The sequence below is a fragment of the Hippoglossus stenolepis genome, chromosome 14 (assembly GCF_022539355.2).
Source record: "Hippoglossus stenolepis isolate QCI-W04-F060 chromosome 14, HSTE1.2, whole genome shotgun sequence".
Classification (NCBI taxonomy): Eukaryota; Metazoa; Chordata; class Actinopteri; order Pleuronectiformes; family Pleuronectidae; genus Hippoglossus; species Hippoglossus stenolepis.
In genome coordinates, this window is record NC_061496.1 from 27,747,642 (window position 1) to 27,771,954 (window position 24,313).

General features: G+C 40.7%; 1 protein-coding gene across 1 annotated transcript in view; it reads right to left on the bottom strand.

The window, feature by feature from the left end:
• ptprfa (protein tyrosine phosphatase receptor type Fa) overlaps positions 1-24,313 on the bottom strand; it is a 186,420-nt gene that overhangs the window by 97,447 nt on the left and 64,660 nt on the right. Inside the window, exons 4-6 of the mRNA XM_035177244.2 lie at positions 19,436-19,624; positions 12,589-12,699; positions 1,348-1,617 (exon numbers count right to left, since the gene is read on the bottom strand). Of these exons, the coding sequence (XP_035033135.2) occupies positions 1,348-1,617; positions 12,589-12,699; positions 19,436-19,624 (570 nt within the window). The remainder of the gene's footprint in view (positions 1-1,347; positions 1,618-12,588; positions 12,700-19,435; positions 19,625-24,313) is intronic.

The window sequence follows — 24,313 nt, forward strand, 5'->3', positions numbered from 1 at the left end:
AATTCTAACAAAAAACATAGAAACCTCAGAGAGAGCCACATGTGAGGTATCTCTCTCCTAGAACGGACAGAAATGCAATAGATGCCGCATGTAGCTGAACACATCAATAAAATTACAATATTTACAACATTGATTAGAAGAAACCGTTTTCAGCATAATGGAAGGTGTATCAATGTTTAAAGTATTTATACATAAGAAAATGTCAGACATGAAGGGAGCAGCAATGAGAATTGAAATGGAGGAGTTATTGCCAGTTATGGTAGAATATGTGAGAAGGTTGTATATCATGCAGCTGCCACCACGATCAGGATCCATTAGTTTTACATTTAAAAATGTAAATTATAACATGAAAGAGGTGGTAAGTTCACACTAAGACAACTTAGAGAATCAATAGTGTAGACAACAAGGAGAACTAAAAAATCTGATCAAATACACAGAGATATCAGAGAAACTAGAAGGGAGACTGTCCTGAGTTACAGAAGATAGCCTGGATGGGACGGTGTATATAGTGTCCACATGTTAAAAGGCTAATGATCATTGAGCTCACTGTGTGACTTGCTCCCATCTCCCAAGCTCTCTCTCTTTGTTATTCTCTGCATGAGCTGAAGCCCAGCATGTACAGTGTAGGCCAGCAAGTCAAGTCAGCAGCAGCCAAGTGTTGACTCAGGTTTAGCTCAGTTGATGTGTTTGTAGTAGGAAGTAGGATGTTTTCAACCTAACATAGAACAAATGTAACCTTCATCAGTGTACTATAAATGTACTTGTGTTAATTTCCATATCAGTCCACCACTGCTAGTGATCAGTCCACCACTGCTAGTGATCTAATGATGAAATAATCATAAAGAGAAATAATGCAGTTTGAAAGGAGTTTTATCGAGTATCAAGATTCTGTCAGAGCAAATCCATTTCACCTTCCATGAATGTATGACTCTTTATTCAGGAGATTTTCACACATGCACATGAATGAAAATAACTAATAATGAAGCTGAACTCTTTTTATGAGTTGATTAAGAGGGATTACTGAGGACCTAAGGCTTTGTTGTAAATGTATGTCTGCTGTGGAGCCTGAAATCCATAATTCCTTCGGCCTTATTGATTATTTATGTTTTTTAAGCGTAAGAGTAATTGATAAATTATGAAAGTTGCTGTCTTGAAACATTTTTTTCTTTCTTTTAGTAAATGGAAATACTTATCCATTATTATTATTATTAATATTATTATTATTGCTAATATTATTTTATTTTTTTACTTTAAAACAGTAAAATTATTAATATATTTAAATTCTGCAATATGAGATCACATTGTACCAGAAACACCTTACAACCCCACACCTTCACGGCTTCTCACCTTTGACGGTTATCTGGGCCGTGGTCTCAATCATGCCCAGGGAGGATATGGCCACGCAAGTGTAGTTGGCAGAATGTTGGATGTTGGTGAGCTCCAGGACATTGCGGCCAATAGGCATCTCCTCCTCTCGGGTCAGCTCCACCTCACTGGTCATCCACTTGACATAAGGCATGGGAGCGCCGACCGCCACACAGGTCAGGTTGACACTGCCTCCAGGCATTACATCATGATTGGTGGGAGGGATGGAGAAACGGGGAGGCACACGACGAACTGCAGGAGTAAAGAGAAGGAGCATGAGAGGCGAAGGGGGGATGTGGTTGCTCGACCACTGAGCTGACTCCATGTTTGACTGGCCTGACTTGTACCGGCAGCAGTGTGTGTGGACGGGTCAGGAAGAATGAGCCTGTGTAAGATCAACATTTCCCTGGTAGACCTGACTGTCCTATCATGCTCTGCTATGGAGACGGACTGTGTTTCTTCAGCTGAAAGAGTTTAAAGCAAGTTTATGGGAAGGGTTTCTTTTCAACTTGTTTCAGTTGAGATCTGCAGTCCTACATGTCATATTAGCGAATGCCAATAATGTTAGTCTGTTAGTTGCTGTTCAGTATTTGATGTGTACAGAAATCTATAAGGTTTCTCAAAGGAGAGCTTTGATTTAATTCCAGTTTGTCTGGTTGCTTTCACAGTTTTATCTATAGTTTTATACATTTTCTATTCATTTAAATTCTATTTTTAAGGATCAATGTAAACTATTATCAATGAACATCATGTCTAAATTATCATCTAAAGATAAATGGACTAAACCATATTATTAGAGCGCTTTTTCAGTCTAATCGACCACTCAAAGCACTTTACAGTTCAAGTCACATTCACACACACGTTCATACATTATTGGCACAGCCGTTGGGCAATTTGGAGTTCAATGTCTTGACGAAGGACACTTAGGAATGGAGACTAAAGGACTCAGGGTTTAAACCACCCACCTTCAGGTTAGTGAAGAGCCACTCTGACAACAGCACACACAATGTTCAGTGTTCAGTGTGACTCTGCTAATTGATTCTGATAATGAGCTAATAAGCAAGAAAGACCTAATATTACATTACGTATCATATTATTTTGCTTTATCTTTATATTCATCTTACTAATAAATCATTAAGAAGTTAAAATACTGTGTTATACTATGAATTGACAGTTTTAAACCAAATTAATAAATTGTGTTTGCAATCTGTGTCATTAGCACCTGATATATTATCTCTGTCAAGAAGGTTGTGTGTCCACCTGTGTCTGTTTGTTTGTTCATTTGTCAGCAGGATTACGAAAGAGGTACTGAAGTACTGACATTACACACACTGACTGTACGAGTCATTTAATGATATGAGTGAAGATTCACTGTGATGACACAGAGGTTGGAAGTGATGTTTTTGATGATATGTTGGTTTTTCACCTTGTTACATTTTGTCTCCATTATCAACACTCCCATTCCTCTGCAGTCTACATGTAGTCACTTTGATGTGGGGTTACAATGTCGAGGAGGGGATCATCAGCTACATGTGTAAGCTCTGTAGCTAGATGGTCACCTCTATGTAAACAACAAACCTTAAGGTTGAGCTTGTTATCACTGGCCGGGCCTGTCCCCTAAGTGTGTTGCTGAATCATCTCAAACTCTATTTGGGATTGTTTACACTCCTCTGCTGTTGTAACTCTCTGTGTAAAACTGAATTTGTTCAAGGGGAAACTGTCAGAACATTGTGCCATCTGTACGGTTCATTGTTTCTCATCCCTCTCTGTGACAGCAGTCTTTATGTCCTGCCTTCAAGTGTGGTCATTCAGAGCAGATATCAGCTTCCCTGCATTAAGAGCTGTTTTAAGCCCACTTAATAAAATTAGTTTGAAAAACACTCTGAATAATAAATACCTCTTACAGGAACTCTTTGCTAAAGTGTGGGACACAACGATTAGTTTGGCTCGTCCCCTCAGAGCCCTATGATGTCGATAAAGCATTACCTCACATCATGCCAGCTCTGTTACTGGATATTACCGTGAAATAAGGCTGGGCCGTGCTCACTTATAAAAGTGGCAAATTGGGAGCCGTTGCCTGAGGCACGTTACTTGATTTCTATGGAGAATCTGGGCTTTCCTGCAAGGAAGAATGCACCTGCAGCCAACTGTGCAGACAGTCAAGGGCATTTCCATCACATCCTGCAGCTGAGGCACCAAGTGGGCTGGAGAGAATACTGAAGGATTCTGCCCTTAGCGTGGGGGTTGACTTCCTAATTATCTTATATCTCTGAATTAGTGCAACAGCACTGTGTGAGCATTAAGCATGCAGATGGCTGTGTTGCATAAGGGAAGCCCTCGCTTTCTTGACTTAGCAGAGCACAGGCAAGTCAATCTGACTAACAAATAGTGATTTAAGCAGTGGTAGATTGGGAGTCTGAGGAGTTTTCACTGTGGATCAGGGGCTTTTCTAGGGTCTTGTCTTGGTTTAACTAAAGAAGAGCAGGGTTACACATACAGTCACTCTATCTTTCAGTGTAGGAAATGTGAGAAGTGATGATACTGGAGTCATGCATGGGGAAGTAGCACTGGCAGTATGTGGAGTATGTTTGGCAGAACAATGGCTGACAACAATTTGTGAGTTTCGAAGGGCATGCGCGGGCTGAATGTTACTGTAGTAGGGGAGAAGAGACTGGGTCTTTGTGGCTGCTGCTCATGCAGGAAGAGCACTGTCTAATGGCAAGGGCAACTGCAGGCTCTAAAACAGAGATGCTGGCAGAAATAAGTCCCAATGTAGCTGTTGTGCTGGTGAACATGATGTAGAAAAAGAGGAGAGAAGAAAAGGCTTAGGACTGAGAGTGGATGATATGCCAGAGGAGGAAAGGGAAAAGTTGTAGTGGTGGCGGTGGGGGAGTTCAATCAGGGGAAATGTTTTTTCTTTAGCCATTTACAGGGTCCCTACAATGCTGTGGAAACGTTTTTGTGCTAGTTTATTTTAATTACTAATTTAAAATCCTTCAAAAATGATCACAGCTCTGTTGATGCAGGGGCTGTGTTAGTCAGTGGAGAGCTTAACATGACTTGTAATGTTTTGTGGTCTGAATGTGTCTGACGCACAATTTTGTGTGGAGTGAATTGCAGTATTGGATGTAAAGCTGTATGTATGTAAAGATAATGTATGTAATGTAAAAATGGATTATCATTAAAGTATCCTCTGTTCATATTTGAACATGTGAACCTGGAGCTAACTTGAATGATTATTTGTCATGTCCATGTAACTATGGGAAGTAAACAGCATTACACAGAAAACGGTAAACCCTAGGTAGCCTGAGGTGGAGCTCCAGTCCTGTGGTAATGATCAAGGTAACTTGCCTATCTGTCACTGCCATCAGTCCCAGGGAAAAAGTAAAAAAGTAAAAAAATCTAAATGTATTCATGTTTTCTGAATGGGACATTTTAGGAACTCCTGACATCATCCCTTTGTTCAGGTGGTGAAATGTATTCTCTTCTTTTTTTGTGTGTGTGAAAGTTAGACATTCAGTTTGATTCATGTCAGGTCAAACTGAGGTGCCTGCTGGTTGGTAATTGGAACAGTTAAGGTCTCAGATGTGCTGGCAAGTACTGAGGGGAACATCATCTTCTTCAATGGATCAATTAGAAACAATTGAGTTACCCATGGACATGGAGAATGCTCATGATGCGATGACAATAGTTTACAGAGTCAGAGGTTATGAGTGATGTTATCTTATATTTGCTACTGTTTGACTTGACTGAACTTGTTGCTCAGTTACCATAAGGACATTTGGCAGTAAAAGGTGGCAGCTGACAGAATACAGACAGACTCATATCTTTATTGACATGCCAGAAAGGGATTAGGAGGGCTATAGGGAAGGAAGGCTGAGTGAAGAAGATTTGCAAGGCCAAGTTCTAAAAAAGAAAAGGTTGTGGGGGAAGCTGTGATGGGTTGGAATGTAAAGGTTTGTATTTTCTGCTTGGGATGCCATGCATCAGCAGCAAAGGTGGAGAGGTGACAGCATGCTCCCATCAAGATCCATGGACACGGATTCAAAAAGTGCTTTGAATGGCATCTCAAGTTGAAATAACGTTTTTTTGTTCAACTGGACTAAAACTGCAGCTTCCAATCTAAATATAATTTATTTTAACTCTACAGAAACAAGTCAGACTTTTTCTCATGACACCATAGGTCAAACTTTCCCACAACCAGTGTAGATTCTGGATGAAAGCTACACACAGAACTTTCTTTCTATTTGTAATTCACTGTGTAAATTCATGTTAAGTATATTTAACAGTATTTGCTTCAAATTTTCTTCCTAAATTGAACACCTTTGTGTACCAGGTGTTTAAGCTGGGACCAAGGACAAAGGTTGTAGAACATCAAGGATCAGATTCTTGGTCAAAGTAGTAGTAGTGCTGAGCAATACATGATTCCTCAGAAGTTATGTATTGCTCAGGGTATATAATTTATATTTATCTCATTTTCTTTGTCTTTCTCCTCTGGTATTTTACTATCATTGCTTCTTTAGTTCTCAAGTCTTCCATTATTCCAGCTTAATCAAAGCCCCTTTATCTGCCATTACCATTAAACACAAATGGCTTGTTAGAGTTAACAAGAATATAGGAAATTCAAGTCAAGTATTGTTACTGAAATTTGAAATAATGTTTAAGACCCTATCACCCATGAAGCATTCCTCTGTGTTCCCTGCCACAGACAAAAAGCCACAAAAGTACTGTCTCTGGAGAATAAAATGCAATCTACAAGCTGTACCTGAAGTCTGCTTATTGATTGATAGCCACATGTCAAACACAAACACTTCAGCTAGGTTCTGTAGTACTCTCAAATGGTAGCTCCCACCCCCTCAATTTTCTGAGCTCCTCTACATTCTCCTACTAATGAATAAGCCAGAAGAGTCCCAGAAAAAAGCTGTAAACATGTTTGAGGCTATTTTGTTCTCTTGGAGAGTGAGGTTTTCGAGCAGATACAGATAAGAGGAGAGCATGGTAAAATCAGTGTGAGCTCAGAGCCTGCTGCTCAGTGTAATGATGGTCAGATAGCAGATGAGAGCTGAGACGAGCCATGCTTTGGAATTTGCTCGGACAATAATAACATGATCAGCATGCTGGAGTGGACATCATGGGACTGACACAGTGCAAAATTTTGTGAAGTGAGCACAAACTCTGGACTTATTATGTAAAGCTCCTGTTCTTTCACAAAGAAAGGTGTGAGGTGTGTAACAACAACACGCACTGGACACATGATTATCATTTCTGTGTCTTTAATTAAAATTAGGTTATGTTATAGGAAACAGTGCAAGACCCTACAAATAATTACACAATCTAAAAAGCCTGTCAGAGGTGTGAATCAAAGCTTAACAAAACACTGGACCACAGTAACTGAATTCATGGATCCAGAATCTGAAAGAGGATTTTATCAGACAACCAGGTCAGGTGGTCTCCCCAACATGAAGACTTGTCTAACCTGAGGTCAACACTGTACTTATCTGTCCTTGTGTTTGTAAAATGTCAAGCACTATCACAGCTAATTCTTTTACTTACTAATTAGCAGTTGTGTAAGTATAATGCTAAGGCTACTGTTTTCAGGGATGTGAGACACCGGTTTGAGACACTGGTGGCAGGGAAACCCCAGCCTGTCGGTGTCTGGGGTTGTTCCTGTGAGAGCTCTGTTAATTAACTGGTAATATATGACTCTATAATGTTAAAAACATAATCATTTAAACATTGTGGCACGGTGATCTACCACACATGAATATATACATGAAAGCAAATGCAGGCAGTAGGTTATATGATATATCATTAGATGTTGTTTTACTTAACAATGTACATTACAATGTTGATGCCAAGTGCATCTGTTGTCTTTGATTTCCTGTTGACATTAATAATAATGCAAAGTAAAGGTTAATGGTCCATTCCTGTGAGTTCAACCTGATCAACTTCAACTCCTAAGACCATTGATGTAAATCTAACTGTAGTCGTAGAAAAGCATATTGCCTGTGTGGAAAATAAAAAGAAATTGGACCAGAACCCTGCAGATGTAAAAGGACTTCACTCCCTTTGCACTCTTTTTGCTTACTCTTTGATTGAACAAAAAAGAAACTGTCATACCATGCTGTTTAAGTGTTGTATATCTTTTATGTAATCCCATCCAGGTTGGGACATGTATATGAGACATGTAATGCACATTATTGGCATTTAAGAGATGCTCATTTCACAAAATCTTAGAGGAGCAGGCTGCATGAAGCAATATGTGATGTTGTGCAAGACAGCATACAGTGTGGGGAAGGATGCAGTTGGGGGAGCAAAGGAGTTGCACTGTGGGGTTGGGGCCCTGAGAAAGAGGCCGGGACGGGCCTGAGGCGCCCAGCGAGATGCTGGCGCAGCACGGCTCCAGTCTGCCAGGCCTTGGTGTTAGGAGAGAAAAGAGTGAAAAAACCAACCTTCCCGTTGATCTGAGTGGTGAGATTTGGATTGTGTTTTTGGATGGCGGGGTGCAATGGTGATGGAGGGATTCAAGATAAAGTGAAAAAGAAAAAAACAAACAACAGTAGGGGCAAAATAATAGTGAGAGGAAGAAGACAAGGAGAAACAGAGAGAGTAAAACAGGCAAATATCTGCTTATCCATTAACGTGTGAAAAAATCCCAGTGGAGACAATAGCCTGTGCAGAGCAGTGACACACACACACATCAACCAGTGACGTGCAAAGTCATCAAACACACAAAGCAAAAGGCCATGAAGGACACACTTTCCAGTGTATTCAGTCAGCCCTTACAAATAAACACACAGAAGCAGAGGCGGACAGGCACTTACACATCCCTTCACTGTGGCTGTCCTTAACTTTTTTGCAGTGTTTGAAAAGGAGGCTTGCTGTCAACCAGATTTCATTAAGCACACAATACATAGAGTGTGTTACTGGCCATATTTATCCTCCCCATTGACTCTGGCCAACTATGTACATATATATGTACAATATATGTATTTAGTGTTGTGATTTGCTACAATGCAAATATATACTGCTGATTAAGTGACTCTTTTGAAGGCTATTCGTGAAAATATAATCTGCAATAGGCAGAATGATTTATGATATAATCAATTTAGAGCCAATAACAAAAAAAATGTCAATACCTGACTTTGCTAAGTACAAACACATTTATCTACTAACACAAATCTTTCTCCGTGTACCACAGCTTCACACTTGTCTGTGTAAGATAATGTTTAAACTGCAGTGGGTACTTTGGCAGCTCCTCTGATTCAAGCAAGGAGCAGACCAGAGTGGACCTACAATGAATCTGCTTGGCCTAGTTTGACTTAAAATTCTGTTACGGGTGCCTTTGATTAATTCAAGGGCTGAAGAGTATTAGTCTGGCCTGTAGTTTTGGTTTTGTCTTAATTTTGTTTTTGGATTAGTGTGATGCAAGTTTGATGGGTTTTTAAAAAAAAAGAAAAGTTAGCCATGTTACAGTACTTCCTGGCTAACCTGGAATTAGTAACCAAGGTACCATGGTCATAATTAATGACACAGTATCTCTTTGCTGTACTGTGGAAGTAACTTGTACGCAGCATTGTGCACTGGCAACAAAGTTAGCCATGACAGCAAGAACACATACACATTTCATATTCACATGTTCAGAAAGATGTGTGTTGTGTCCCCATCTGTGAGATGGTGTTGGAGGCTCCAGAAAAGCTGGTACATGGATCTTGAGTTCGTTTTTTTTCTTTATAGCTCAGACGCCAGAGTCTTGTATTGGGCTACTTTATACAACCTTCACAAACACATCTGCTCACAAAAGCAAACTAAAAATACACTCTCACATGATCAACAGACAAGGAACAAAGACAGCAGAGCACATGAAACAATAAGAAACAGCTGCCTTCATGTGTGGTTCAAAGGATAAGCATTTGAGAGATGAACAGAAACATATATGATATATGAGTGGAAGAAGGGAAACATGAGAAACTAAAAACCATAGAGAGAAATATAGAAAGAAAGCTACACAGAGATGAAAATGGAAACATAAGCTATCAGCATAGCTGGAAATGTTAAAGGTTAAAGCACAGACAGGAACTTTGAACAGAGAGCTAGAAACAAGTTATGTACTTCATTATTTCACATTGTTGGCTGCGGCTCTGTAGCTTTACTGGGGGAAACTTCTCGTGAACGATACACAATATTGATTTTTGTCAACACTTTTCAAGAACAAGTCAGCCTTGGGAATATCTTTAAATCAATGTATTTTTTGAGAGATTCTTGAAAAGTGTTTTATTTGGCAATCTTTTTTATCTCAGGTATGTTCACTCTGTCATCTGCTTATACATATTGATACTGTATGTATCTCCATGACACACACACATACGCACACACACACAGGCCTCTTTGCCAGGAGGACTCCATTATTTCTCCGTTATTTCTTTTTACTTCACATATATTATAAATTACAATGTGTCCCATGGGTTTGAATTATATGGCTGCTGTGGAGGCTGTCAGTCTGCTACAGTCTTGCTCTGGTACTGGGATGAAGAAACATATGAGAATGACTTTGCAGCGTTCATCATGGATGGCAGATTTGCCGATTTGTCATTTTATTAGACGGGAAAAAAAAACACACTTCTTGAGTTTACAAAATGCATTCTAAAATAAGCTGAAGGGCAGTAAAGCTAGTGCAGCTTCAGAGTGGCTGCGGGGTCTCAAAGGGCCCATCTGTATACAACTATATATCTCTCTCTTCTCAGATTCAGGAGGACAGTGCACGTATGGTGCTTGACTAAATGATTCAATTAATATTACATGGTTGTTTGTGTCTTCCACAGCACCTTTCTAACACCATCAACTGTATGCATCACTGACCTGTGTGTGTTTGTGTATTAACACAATGCACACATCTTGTGGTGTGTGGGGCAGGAACAGGAAATAATCCACAGGATTAACATTATTTTATGTTCAACAATAGAATACATTCTTAAACCACTGTTTGTCCTTTCTTTTTTCAATTGACATTGCTCTTTTAAGGTATTGTATCATGGAAAATATGGAGTTTGAGTATTCTATTAGGATATACTTTAAATTGTATTAATTCTTAAACCATTATGATATTTCAAATGATTTAAGGCTAAGTTTAAGGGACATACACTGTGATGGCCCTGCCTGACTGTTGAGATGTGGGTGTGGTGGACAGTTACTGTGTTTTCCTGTGTGTCCTTGAAGGTACCAGAGGAGCGCAGTGGTGACAGCCAGCCTATTCAGAGCACCTGGGCTGGCTTTGCACTCGGGTCTCTATCTCTCATTTGGACTCATCCCGGCCAGCGTTTGCACCCTTTGCTTTTGTTTGACCTTTGTTATGCTTTCGCTCCACAACACCTTACACCTCACTATGCTCACACACTCACATTGACATTACTGATGTTACTGACGTACACACTCCACCTTTATCGTTACTTCTTGGTTGTTTAATTTATAATAAATACTTGAAACTACCGTCATCCGTTGTGTCCATCTTCGTATTTGTCATGAGCTGGGAGCCGGGCCATGGCCACTAACAACATCATATACTATCAGTTTTAGCATTAAAAGAGTAATGGAACTAGCTTTAATAGTGTGGCAAATCAGTGCCTAGAGATTTTTGACACCAGGTCCACATCGGCCAGCTGTCCGGATTAATGCGAAAATGTTGAAAATTCTAGAGACCTTTGTAAAAGGGAATTAAAGATTATGCAGTAACTGGATTTAGCATGCAGAAGCTTTGACATTATTTTCTTAACGAAAACAACATCAAAGAGCATATTCAACAGAAACCTCAAATGAACATTGGACTGAAGCTGTAATGAATCACCCCTTTGCTTGGAAAATTGCCCTTGAGAACCTGATACTGGTTGAGGCTAATTGAGTTGTTTGTAGGCATCATACAAAATCAATGTGTAAAATATGAATTGCATTCTCTAAAATGTAAACGATAAAGAGAGAGAATCTTGTGCATTCCTGCAATGAGCTCTGCGAGTGAGTGCTCATTCAGCACAGCCAGGCGCATCATTGAGGCCAGACGGAGTCCAACTTTTTGTGAGGTTCGCAATCACTAGTCAATGAAAACATAGGGCCCTATTTTTTGGTGTGCAAAAACTGCACTGTGCAAAAAACAGTGTACAAGGAGCGTGTCTGTCCATATTTAGTATTTTGGTGACAGGATACACAGATAGTTTACAGATTTACCTTGTGACAGTCCCCCTCTCTTCCTCCCCTTTCTCCATCTCTGAGTCTGTCCTCACCACAATGAAACTACTCTGTTGCGTGGTGCGCACTCTCCTTAAAGGGAAGGATAAGGGAAATATAAAACCACCACCGCCACTAACACACCCAGTAACATCTCAATCTCTCCCTGGGTCCAGATGCGCCAGGCACATCCTGTCACCAAAATACCAAATGCACACAGTCACACTCTGCCGACTGGACATTTAACTGCACTTTACATGGTGACCTCGGCGCAAAAAATAGGGCCCTATGTTTTCATTGACTACAAATTGCAAACGGCACCTCCTGTCACCAAAATGCGCACAGTCACCTTCCCTGAGCCAGGGCACATGACAGTCGGTCCATAAGCCCATTGGAGAGGCAATTCATGTGATAAAGTGAAACGTTTCATCTCTCATCAAAGAGGCCTTGTTAGTTCAGTTCACCAGGTCTTGTTAGTAAAGAACATATTTACAATATTTATCTTGTTTCCACAGCTAAATAGCTGGTGCGGGTCTCTAAATTGGAGAAAATAAGTCCTTTGAGTAGGTGATGGGTGGATGAGTCAAGCGGATTCGGATGTCGTAGGCCGATCCGCGCATCTCTACCCAAAACAAAGAGCAGAACCGCAGTCAACATCTTGTTCACCCGTGATGAGTCCAAACAGCCCCCGACACACTAACACTGTCCACCCACCATGGGGCTAAGCAGGTCAAGCAAATAAAAAAAAAGACAGTGGAGCAAAGTGCATAAATCATCCGCCCAGAGAAAAAGATGAGACAGACAGGGAGACCAGGAGTGTGAGAGCAGAGAATAGACAGGTATCAGCAGGTTTGATTTTCACCGAGCTTAATCCAGGGAGCCAGGTTCCTTATTAGCAGTGGGGTGCAGAGTATCGCTGCAGTGAGGTTGACGAGGGAGGCCTTACTGCTGGAGGTGATGACCTGAATGGCAGCAGGGAGGGTTGGCTAGTGTCAAGAGGGATCTTACCTCGAACATAAAGGTTAGCTGGAGCAGAGTAGCGAGTCCCAGCGCTGTTGACTGCCACACACTCGTACTTGCCCTGGTCTGCCTCCTCACTGTTCTCAATCTGAAGTGCTCCTGGGGAAGGAGGTCAAAATTTCACTATTTCGGTCTGCACCACAAACATTCATACAATACCTCAGAAATGGTGATAGAGAAACATAAACCTGCAATCTTTTCAGTGCAGACAAGAAACCAGGACCCATGTTTCTTCTCTTTTAATATTGTAGAGGGCTACATCTTCACTATATTGAATCATTATAGCTTAAGACCAGGACATCTTAGGCTTGGTGAGGATAGATAGATGATAGATAGACTGAGTCATTCAGCCACTGATCATATCCTGAGGCTCGTAATTATCTACCATAGAAAATGTATATTTCTGGTTCTTTTGCATGTAAATCAAAAGACCTTCCCATACAGGTGGTTGGTTCGTGATCACAGTCCACTGTGTAGCACCCAGTAACATTAGGACTAGTGTCTCATGGTGGTCTCAACACTGTGGTCTCATTGGCTCTTCTAATGTGACAAGAGAGTCACAGCCAACAGTTTCAGAGAAACATGGGGTACTCTACATCCAAATTTAGCTGCACAATCTTAAAAACTGTGATTAGTCATAGCCTTTAGTATCACAGTTTGGCTAAACCTGTGTTTTTTTTCATTGAACAGAAGCTTTCTTTTGTAACCTAACCTCCAGTTGTGACTCTGATAAAAGCACAGAATAATTCCTAATGTACAGTGAAGTTGTGGCATGGAGATTTCATTACGGGGAAAGAAGAAAACATGAGTTGTAACTTACCTGAAACCACAATTTACATCCACATGTAAAATAAACTTGTCAAATAAATGTCATACAACTTTCAAGCAATTACACAAACATAAAAAATGCAGGTGTCAGTAGAGAGATTAAATTTAAGATATAAAGTATTAAAGTATCTGAAGCAGTAATGCAGTATTATATATTGACTGTGAATATGACATACATCATGCAGTTTTGCAGTGGACAATAAGAAATGTTAAACATGTACATATTTCAGAATACAATCCTGAAATGCAATATGGGATGGGTTTATAACACAATGTTAAGTGCTAGTAGTTGAAATAATGCTTGTGTGTCGTCACATTCCTTGTGAACACTCTGGGATGCATTCTGCCTGAGATGTTGTTAACCCCCACCCCCTCCTCACACACATACACATGCTCACATACAGTGCATGTAGGTAAACCAGCAGATGGTAGACCAGTCCTCACACTGTTGCTGAAGTGTGCAGCAGACACTAAATTTCTTTCTTCATCTTTTCCCATTTTGTGTTGATTGTCTATTTCACTGCATTTTCAGCAATTATGAGGCCTTTAAGGAGAAAATGCTTCTTTTTGTCTCCCGAGAAATGCAAATGGATGGTGATAGACATTAGCACTGAAAAAGGTTGATCATTGCCGCCAGAGAAAGTTTGAGTTATTTACAGATGGAGACTATGATGCCCTAAACAATATGTTATATCCAAAACGTCCTCTGCCCTTAAGCTGTTGAGCCTTCAGTAAGATGCATGCACTTCCTCTCTGTGCTGCTTCAAGCATGCAGACAGAGGTCTAACTTATACACAATAATGACCCATTGTTAGCAGTCTACAAAACTATTAGTGAACTGAATATGCTCAGAGAAAGGTTTTAGTATAGAGAGCTACATTCTACAGTTTATCTGACCTACACAGGACCTTTATTTTTGATTTGATTGTCATTCCTTATAGTATTCCTTTGGCAGACCACTGCTGCCTGTTGATCAGCTGTAACATCACCGGGTGAATTTTCAAATAAACTATTTATATTTTAAACATCCTCACAAGCAAGTGTGCACCCCTCTTTTCCTTTCTCCTCCAAGGGTTAGTTCACAGTATTGAAAAAAGTCAAGGCAGAGGAAGTGCTGGAACGGGCCCAAGGGCCAAAAGGCCAAAGGGCTGGAAATGAGGACACAGCGTGGTGACAGGAGGAGGACAGAGGCGATGGAGAACAGGGAGTGGTGAGGAGGAGAGAAGGATATGTAGACATTTTTAGTTGTACCCAGCATTCTTACCTCTGATTGGTGTACCACCTGGTGAGGTAATTTGAATGCAAATAAGATTAGAGATAATCATTAGTATAGAGAGAAAGATACAGAAAAAATAAATCAGAGAAAGACAAGAATGGCAGGAAAGCAGAGAGGGAAATGTATTCTCACCCTGTTTATAAACTCATCTGTAAATATATAACACATTATGTGATGTCAAAGCATTAGCTGAGAGAGGTAAATTATTACTTTCAACCTAAAGCAATGACAACAAATGAGAATGTGTTGATTTTCCTTCATAAACATTGCGTTATTTCCCCCACAAGCTGTTTAATACAATAAATCACATCACATCCATCATTTGTGCATCCGGTTATTTACTGTCACATGATGCTTATTTGTATTACGCACGTAGCTGTTTGCGCCACAGAGCTAATATCATGTTTTGATCATAAAGCTCTTTATTCCCCACACCTGACAACACCTGACTATCAAGCACCTGAGCCCTATTTCCCCAACCATAGGCCTGTTTGGGTTCTAACTCAAATATCTTGTTGTGTCCTTCATCCTGCCATAACAATACACGAAAGAAAGCTAGGGATGTTGACATATAGACCAGATCAACAGGACCATACTAAAGCACTGAAGGAAACAAACTGCCTTCTCTCCCTCTGGTGTATTTCAACAAAACTAATGCCTTTCAATGCACTGTGATGTTGCTGCCACACTGCTGGAGGACTATCAAGCTCCAAATGAGCATACTACAGATTTGTATAGGCATAATCATATTATATGGGTCATCTAATGATGTGGCCCCATTTTTCCTGCAGACTACCCTGGGCTTGAAGAAAAATATGTCAATCAATACTGCACTTGCAATTTTAATCATATATATTTTGTTGAAAGTTGAAATTATAAAATAGTTTAAAAAAGTTAAGATTGGACCAAGATTGATCACAAATGTCTAAAATAGCTGCTTATTGTGGGGGTCTGTCTACCCTGTGTCTAACTTAAAAGTAAATCTTGACAGCCTCATTGTTTGGCACTTTATTGTAATGATGACCAACTGCTACCTTTGGTGAGTGTGTATGTGCATATTTCACTGCTTAGTCTGTAGTTCAATTTCACTACATGAATCCTAGAGAATCCTGATCAACATCCCTATCACCTAGAATAACATTTACAAACAATTAAAATGCATAGAAACAGCTCCTGAGCATTGTGAGTATTGTATTCAGAGCTGTCCTCCTAACTGACAAAAACAAAAATCAACCTTGCAGCTGTATCATAAGGCTATTTTTATATTATGTCAGACTGTATATATAGATTTTTTTATTTTATTTTGATTATACAGAATGGTAAAAAACACTTTGGGAATCAAGTGCATTGATGGAAGGTAATGTGAACACCACTCTTAGCTACAGTTAAGCACATTAACTGCTGAACCAAAAGGAATTTCTCCTTCACCACCTAAACATTTCCCTTTTTACAACTCGTCAGCCACTACTTTAAAATTGCGTTGATGTAATTGATTTAAACATTTTACTCAAATCACAATTCAATCAATGGTTCATCCCTGGTACTATTCATTCCAGTAAGACAGTAGGAGCATTTCTTTCTTTAATCTTGCATTTCCCTGATGTAAGTGATCATTACTCTGGCCACTGAGACATGGTTAGCCAAGGGAAGAGCAAGGGATGGTTACTATACAGATGCCAGTGATCTGGATAATAAACCATGCTGCTCTTGAGTCAAGAGGAAGACAAAGACCGGTCAGATAGGTGGTAAGACATGGCAGAAGGGGGTGGCCTTAGAAGCTGTGTGTCCCTTGGGGCCTGATGAAGGGGACATCAGCAGCTTTCAGAGGGCTAGGCAGTACTGGGACCTGCCATGACTTTCCTTCACAGCTGCCAGTGAGCCAGATGAAATCTACGCCACTTAAGCATGGAATCAGGGTGTCATGACAGATTTCAAGGTTCATTGTGAAAAATAATAGGACTTTATTATATTTTCACAATGTCTGGATTGGAAGGATGTTTTTCTGTAGTAGGGTCGATCAAAACAGGATGTAGCAGTGGATCTGCAGTCTTTAGATTTCACATAGGAACATCATATGCCCTTCTCACACCAGTTGAGTGACTGGAAATGCACAAGTTGCATCCAGTGCTTGTCTTGTTTGCTATTTCCAAAAAATTATTATGAAATCAAAACACCTAACACCAAACCTCATCAACTGATTATTGATTCCATACATTACAATCTGTTCTCTTTCCATGGGTAGTAGAACTAAGCATGTTACAAGATATGTTTTCCATGGTTCCTGGTGGAACTGACAAGTTACAGTTTATGTGCATATGTTCCTAAACTCAACGAAGATTTAAATATTTTTGCTTAATGTGACTAGATTATTTAGTTTTGATTAAAAATAATAATTAAAAGTCAGAATAGCTCTTTCTTTGCTGGTTTGATTTTGACCAATTTTATGCAACTGCCTCTGTGACTTGTCCTGCTGTCAATGATTTAAATATGTATTTATTGCTGTTATTGGACATCTGTTGGCTGCCTCAGGGACTTGAAGTCTTAATCATTGTTTACCACAGAGAAGCTTTGCCCTGACACACTAATCGTGGGGATCTTCTCTCCCAGTCCCCTTTGACGATCAGATCCTGGAAACAGGAGCCACTGTGCTTGTTGGTCAAGTATCTCACGAGTCAGTGAATGAGTCAGTGGGTCAGTATCACCTCACTCCTTGATGGAAACTATTTGGTTGCACTTATTGACAGACAAAGTGGAGTTTCAGGGCTCTAAAGGAAAGCAAAGGTCTTAAATTGAAACATTTTCACTAATTCATGATTAATCTAAATCATTCTATTGAAACAAATACATTGAACTGACAAACAACTTTATATTTCACTTGTTAGTACAGGATGACTCATGTCTTTTTATAAAGGGAAGTCACAATCTGTGCTTGGCTGCTAGGGGACTGTACATGATGACCATGAAGGCAATGGGAGCCAAATCGAAACAAGTTGCCATGGTGTTCGGTTTATAATACATGGCATATTTGGCCTGCCTGTTAGCTTTTTCCTGTGCCTGTGCTGAGAGGAGAGCAACCACAGGAGGGCCATCTGCCTTGTAAGGGGAAATCAGATTCGTATTGGCAATGGACAGCCATTCCAGATTTGTGTAGGTGCTTGAGGTTTTTAGGCAAAAAGCAAACATTTCTATTTTCTCACTGACAGTGAGAGAAAGGGTAGCTGACAGGTTGTATGGAGAGCAGTTATTCAGCCAGCAGCAATCCAGCTCTGCTTTGTGGAGAAAGATGCCCTCTCTGCTCCTCAGGCCACCACCTCACTGAGCAGTTCCGCATGGCTGCCTGTGCTTTAATATTCCATTGTCTGTGCTGTCTTAAGCACTGATGACATGCCAATTTCCCCACACAGATGCTGCTCAGCTAAAACTATGTGGAAAAATCACTTAATAAGCTCACTATCTTAATGAAAATTAGGTAGATCAACTTTCAGATCATTCAGAATATATTTTTGATGAAAGGAATACCCCTCCACAAATGAATGTATGGTCTCATTTAGAGCTATAAAATAGATTATTCAACTGGTTTTAAATATGTTATGGGAATGATATTTACATGTTCTTTGCTATGTTGGCCTTTTTACAGAAATGCATACATATGTAATAAAATATAGCTCCTTGAAAACATATCCTCAGACAGGATAAAGTACAGACATGTGAAAGATTAAAGGAAAAACTGGCAAAAAAAAATCTTAGTAAAGTGTTGGGCCACCAAAAGCTGCTAGAACCAATTGCTGTACATAAGAATTATCAATTACTGTAACCGTGACCAGACAAGGGTGCTGCCATCTTGCACTGGTGAGCCAGAGTCTGTGCAGTGGTGATCAGGAAATGGAGCTGCAGTATCAAGATCCTAAAGATACAACCATCTGGCCAATCACTGGTCAATATCAGCTGTCAATCACTATATTAAGCACCTAATTAAAAGCAAATGGAGCTTGATTTTTTGCTTGGTTACTACTACTAACATGGAGGGGGCGGGGGTTCTCATCTTTACTACAGCCAGGTACCAGGGGACACTCCTAATGTTTTGGCTTCACTTATAGGAGCTGTCATATCATCAACCTTTATAGTCTATGGACTGTATAGTCTATGGAACTCTACTTAACTCGTCCCTCATAATTATTCCCAATTATTCCTTCAGTTGATGTTTTTATGGTGGTTCCCTTAAATTTCCAGTCACCAGTCACAGGACTCACCCGCTCAGTTCCCCTGGGGCTGGGTACATTTTGAAATGTTTTAATAGTAATGCTGATAGACCTAATTTTCAAAAGTAATAAGCTTTGAAATGTAAATAATTAGTTGATTAATTCATCAATAAAAACTTACTTTAAAGCAATGTCATAATCAGTAAGTAATTTATCAAGGTGTTAATCATTTTCTGGTTCCAACTTTTAAAATGTGACAATTTGCTGCTTCTATTTTATATCATGTACATTAAATGTTTTTTTTCTCCATTAGAACTTAGCCTAACTAGATGTTTGATTTAATAATCAACAGCTTTTGTTATTAGAAAGTATGAACCATTTTTATTACATATCAAAAATGCGTTGAAGTTTGACACCCAGCCAAAGTTACTGTAAATATGAAAGACCGAGCAAGTCTTGCATAGTGTTACAACATCAAACCCAACATCTGAAGTGTTGAACACAAACCTGTGTGTAAAGATGATTGCTTTACCTGAACGCAGCTGTTTAATGCGTCCATTGCTGCTGCTGATGTCCACAGGTAGAAAGTCTTTGAACCAGTAGATCTCTGGGTCAGGGTTACCACTGGCTGCACACAGCATCGTAGCAGTACGCGTTCTCTCCACAACCTTAAGCTGGGGCCCCATGTCTATGGTGGGGAAACCATGAGGGATCTGGTCCTCTGTGACAAAGACACAAATAAACAGAGATTGTTATCACGACAGCTGGACGTGATTAGGAGATGATGGCATTTAAGAGCTTGTTCTCCCAATGGAATCCTATCACAGCCAAACCCAGCTGTAATTTAAATGTTGCTGGGCCAAAGCGTGACTAATCCCTCAATGGATTTTGTCGTCATGGATCTGTGTGAACGAGAGCAGGGGCAATGCAATTTCACCCCGAGTGAAATGTATTCTCACAGTGAAAAGCCTCAACCATCCTCACATAATCTAAATCGTTTACGGTGGTTAGTGTCAGTCTTGCCAAATTATGGATGAAACATAATCAAATCCTGTGCTGAAAATCTCATCCCACACCCCTGTTAATGCTGCTGAGAACACACAGAGAGTACCACTGCTCCAACCCTTTCATACACTAAACACAATGCATTTGTAACTGTCCAGTAAATACCAGGGTCAATGGGTGTTTTCATGTTGATGACAACACCTCAATATGTGGCATTTACATGTGTAGAGGATTCACATGTTAGGCATATTGTCTCCCTGTACTGTTCAGCATCAGACACTGGCCTCATCCCAAACTTGTCCCTTTAAAACCACGATACTCATTACGAAGGGACAATTTAACGGAACCCTCCAAGGAGGGTATAAATGTAAACAGAAGTAAACAGTGCAACACTTGTTTTGAGAAGTCTTATTTAGACCTCTAAGTTTATTAAATTTTTGCATTTTGGGGTACAGCATCAGCGCAGTCTTCTTCGCCGCCTGCTTCTGGAGCACCTCCAGTCGCCGTCTGTTCTTCGCTACCTGCTCCCAGTAGGTGGCCAGTAACTCCTCCGCCACTCGTACCAGCGCCATGTCCTCCTGTTGGTCCGCATCTCTGGCTGCGTGGAGCCCAACGTTTGGTGCCAGTGTGGCAGTTGACCATGCCACGGGGCTCTCCCACACACAGCCTGAGACAAAGGTGTCGCTTTGCAGCATATTTTATTAATCTAAACAGTAAACACAAATTCAAAAGTCAAACTTAAACTTCCTGAGCTTTGCAGCTCAGTTTCTGTCACTCATGTCTCTGTCTCTTGTGTTTGTCCTCTTTGCTTGCTGCGTGTGTTCCTCTTGACAGCTAACAGCTCTCACCTGCGCTGCTTGATCCTCTGTGGTGCAGGTGAAGGTGCTCTCCCAGCCCCCTCACCTCCACATCTCCACACAAATATTTAATACATTATTAGTAGCGATATTGCTTATGATAAGCACACCATACAAGTGCACTATATTTGATGTGCGTGTATTTCTCCACTACAACCATCTGCATTATTTTCACACCTGATTTACTGAGGCAGAGAATTTTACATAACAGTAACCTGCCTCCCTCCTCATCTGCACAGATTTACATGTAATGCATATGCAGTAAGGAGAAAGGTAGACTTTGGCCTGGTGTGTTTGTTTCATGAACACAGTACATGTGTTTGCAACTGAACACTGTCATTGCTGATGTGATCCTTGCAGAGCAGCAGATGATATGACAAGATGACAGTTTGGGAAAGGAGTTTATCATCTAGTCACAAAGGAGACTGAAACTTTCTAACTAATACTTAGTAATGGCTGTAATGATTACATGTCTACAAGGCCATCATTTGCCTCTGACAGAACCATGGGGAATTCTGAGCAAAATGGCACCTTATATTTAAGTTTGTCCACACTGAAACAATCCCTCGGCAGACCGACATCAGTGTGTTACAAAAATGTAAATACATTTCACAAATTTAAATGTATAGTGGTGCATCATAATAATTAATATAATTAAGACTTGTTTGTCATAAGCTGTTTCCAGACATGTCCCCTGGAGGATCTCCAGAGAATTGAGTTCAGAGTTTCTCTGCAGTTTGCCTGTCACACATGCACAACATAGCAGGAGGTTCTCTGCACATCTACACACAGGTTCACAACAGCAACAAATTCTCCAGAAGATTCAGGTGACGGGTGGTGTAGCAGGCGGAGACAGGATGCAACAAATGAATTGTGCCCCAGAGATCCCACCAGTGTCGGTTCTTATCACCAAAAACTCTCTTGCCATCTTCATCCATATCTTCTTTGTGCATCGCTCGGTTTTTTCATCCTGAGGTATTTATTTATTTATTTTTTCATTTGTGCGTCTATTGCTTGTTACAAGCGACATCAACCTATACTTACTCACTCATGGTGAATCCAGCGGGGGATCCCCTGCTGTGTTCTCAAATCAACTTCTGCGGGCTTTCTGATGACTTTATATTAGGGGGCCAGGTGGAGAAGGTCTCCAGAAAGGCTTTCCCTCGGACATCTATGTTAACACATAGAACTGCAGAGGATCTCTGGAGGTCAGTGCAAGTCTGAAAGCAGCTATTCTCACTCAGTGTAAAATCTGGGCCTGTTAAGATGAACACAAAACTAGTATCCTGGCATGAATTGATGAAAGGCTCTTTGTCACATTATCTTGAACTCTCTGGCTTTGCTATCTTTTGACCCCCACTTGTAGAGGGCTCCTGATCTGAGTTCGGTCTGGAAGGACTTTTTTCAGTTTAGCTCAACATGTTAGTCACAAATTAATCACAGAAAAATATAATACATGTAAACTAGTGGTGCACCGATGTATCGGCCGTATATCGGTAGCGGCCGATATTCGCCTCGTTTACTGCTATCGGCGTATCGGTAATAAACTTGACTTTCACCAATAACATTGGCCGATGTTCATTGGTATGTTTTCTGCAGCCTGCCAATCTGGCATCCAGATTATGGTACACTGACGCCGGGTTTACACCGGGCGCTGAAGCGCCGCGCCGCGCAGCGCAGCGCCAAGGAAAGCCAGGCGCCTCCCATCCCCCCCCCTGTTAAACCTTTGTGCGGTTCACATGGGCTGCGATGCGCCGCGCCGCGCCAGCGCCCTTCACCGATGGTTTCGGCGTGCGAGCGAGCGTATCGCGCCAGGAAACAGACTGAAAAATGATTTTAAACGATATAAATGACATATTTGATATGATATAAATGATCAAATATGCATCCCATACTTTGTATTCCCCTTCTGTTGTCCTGGAGTTTTAATTTTCCCAATTTTCCCAATCACATAATTAAATGTCCCCCTCTGCCCATCCACTACAGCCACACAAGCAGACATATAGATAAAAAGAGAGAGAGGGGGGGGCTAAAGGCTTGCTTGGAGAATACATCATTTACCCCCGACACCCGACATTGAACGGGTTACATACAACAACAAGCGGAGAATCACGGGCTGACCGGCGAAATGCGGGTCCGGTGTGAACAGCCAGGCGGCTGCGGCTGAGAATAACGCTGCGCGGCGCGGGGCGCGCTTCAGCGCCCGGTGTAAACCCGGCGTTACACACCAAGAAGGCCACATGCAAGTAATAAACAAATATCGGTATCGGTATCGGCTATCGGCTAGATTGTTGTTTTAAATATCGGTATCGGTATCGGCCAAGAATTTCCATATCGGTGCATCCCTAATGTAAACCATGACTGGTTACAAAAACAAGTTGAAAAACTACACAGACTAAAATCTAAATTCAAGCCTGGGTATTTTGTAGACTGTAATTTATGGTTCCAAAAAGCTTCCCGTTGGTTAAGTTTACTTTGCATGTCACCTTTTTTGAATGGAAACAGGGATGTGGTCAAGGCTGACAGTGTGGATGGATAACTGTTATGGAAGTCCAGCTAATGTCTAGCCATGGGATAGTTGACATTAACTGTGCGAATGGCATGTTTGTGTTCTGCTAGTCTGTCCTGGAAACGTCTTTCTGTTCTCCCGATGTAAAAAACTATGCAACTAGGACATTCTAGTCTATAGATCACAAATGTTGTTTTACAGTTAATGTAATGATTAATGGTGAATTCCTTTCGAGCTGTACAGTCCATAAATGTCTTAGTCTGCTTGACATTTGTGCAGTGGTTGCAGTGGTTACATTTGTAGGACACCTTAGGTTTGGACCCAATCATGTTTGTTAGGTGTTAGGTCAAAGATGGCTGTGTACCAGTTTATCCTGTATAGTTGGGCATCTCCTGAAACTGACAACTTTTTGTTTTAGTATCTGTCTGTGTAACAATTAATCGAACTTCCCAGACATGTGCTTGCCAATTTCACCGTTGGTAGATTCTCCCCTGAAAAACTGAATTTGCTGTGCAATTACAATTAAATACAAGTTAGGGCTTCTTTTTGGTAAACAAGAGAAGCAACAACTTTGTTCATGTAGTGTCTGCCCACTAAGTTGCGGAGAAGACAGTCACTGTTTTCCCATAGAGCTGCGAAACAAGTACCCTGGCATTTCTTTGAAGAGGGGAAGTGAAAGAAAAACCTTTTTGTCACTCTGACACCCTATAAGCTCCATGTTTTCTCAGATGGCGTGGTCACTTTACAGAGAACACTTCGACGTGCTCTGCAACAACTTACCAATGTTTATCATGCATGTAGGAATTTGAACCCCTCCCAAGACACCTAATATCCATGCATGATCTCTGTGATTGTAGTGAATGAAAGGACTTCACAGCAAATATAGCTACAGTATGTGATGGCTGCAGAGCCACACATCTGAGAGAGGAGGGACTATCAGGCTTTTTTGAAGTCTCTATTTACTGTGATTGGAATAAAGTAATAAAGTTGAAATAAAGTAGTACTGTCATTATGCTGCAGCAGATTGGTTGTCACTCAC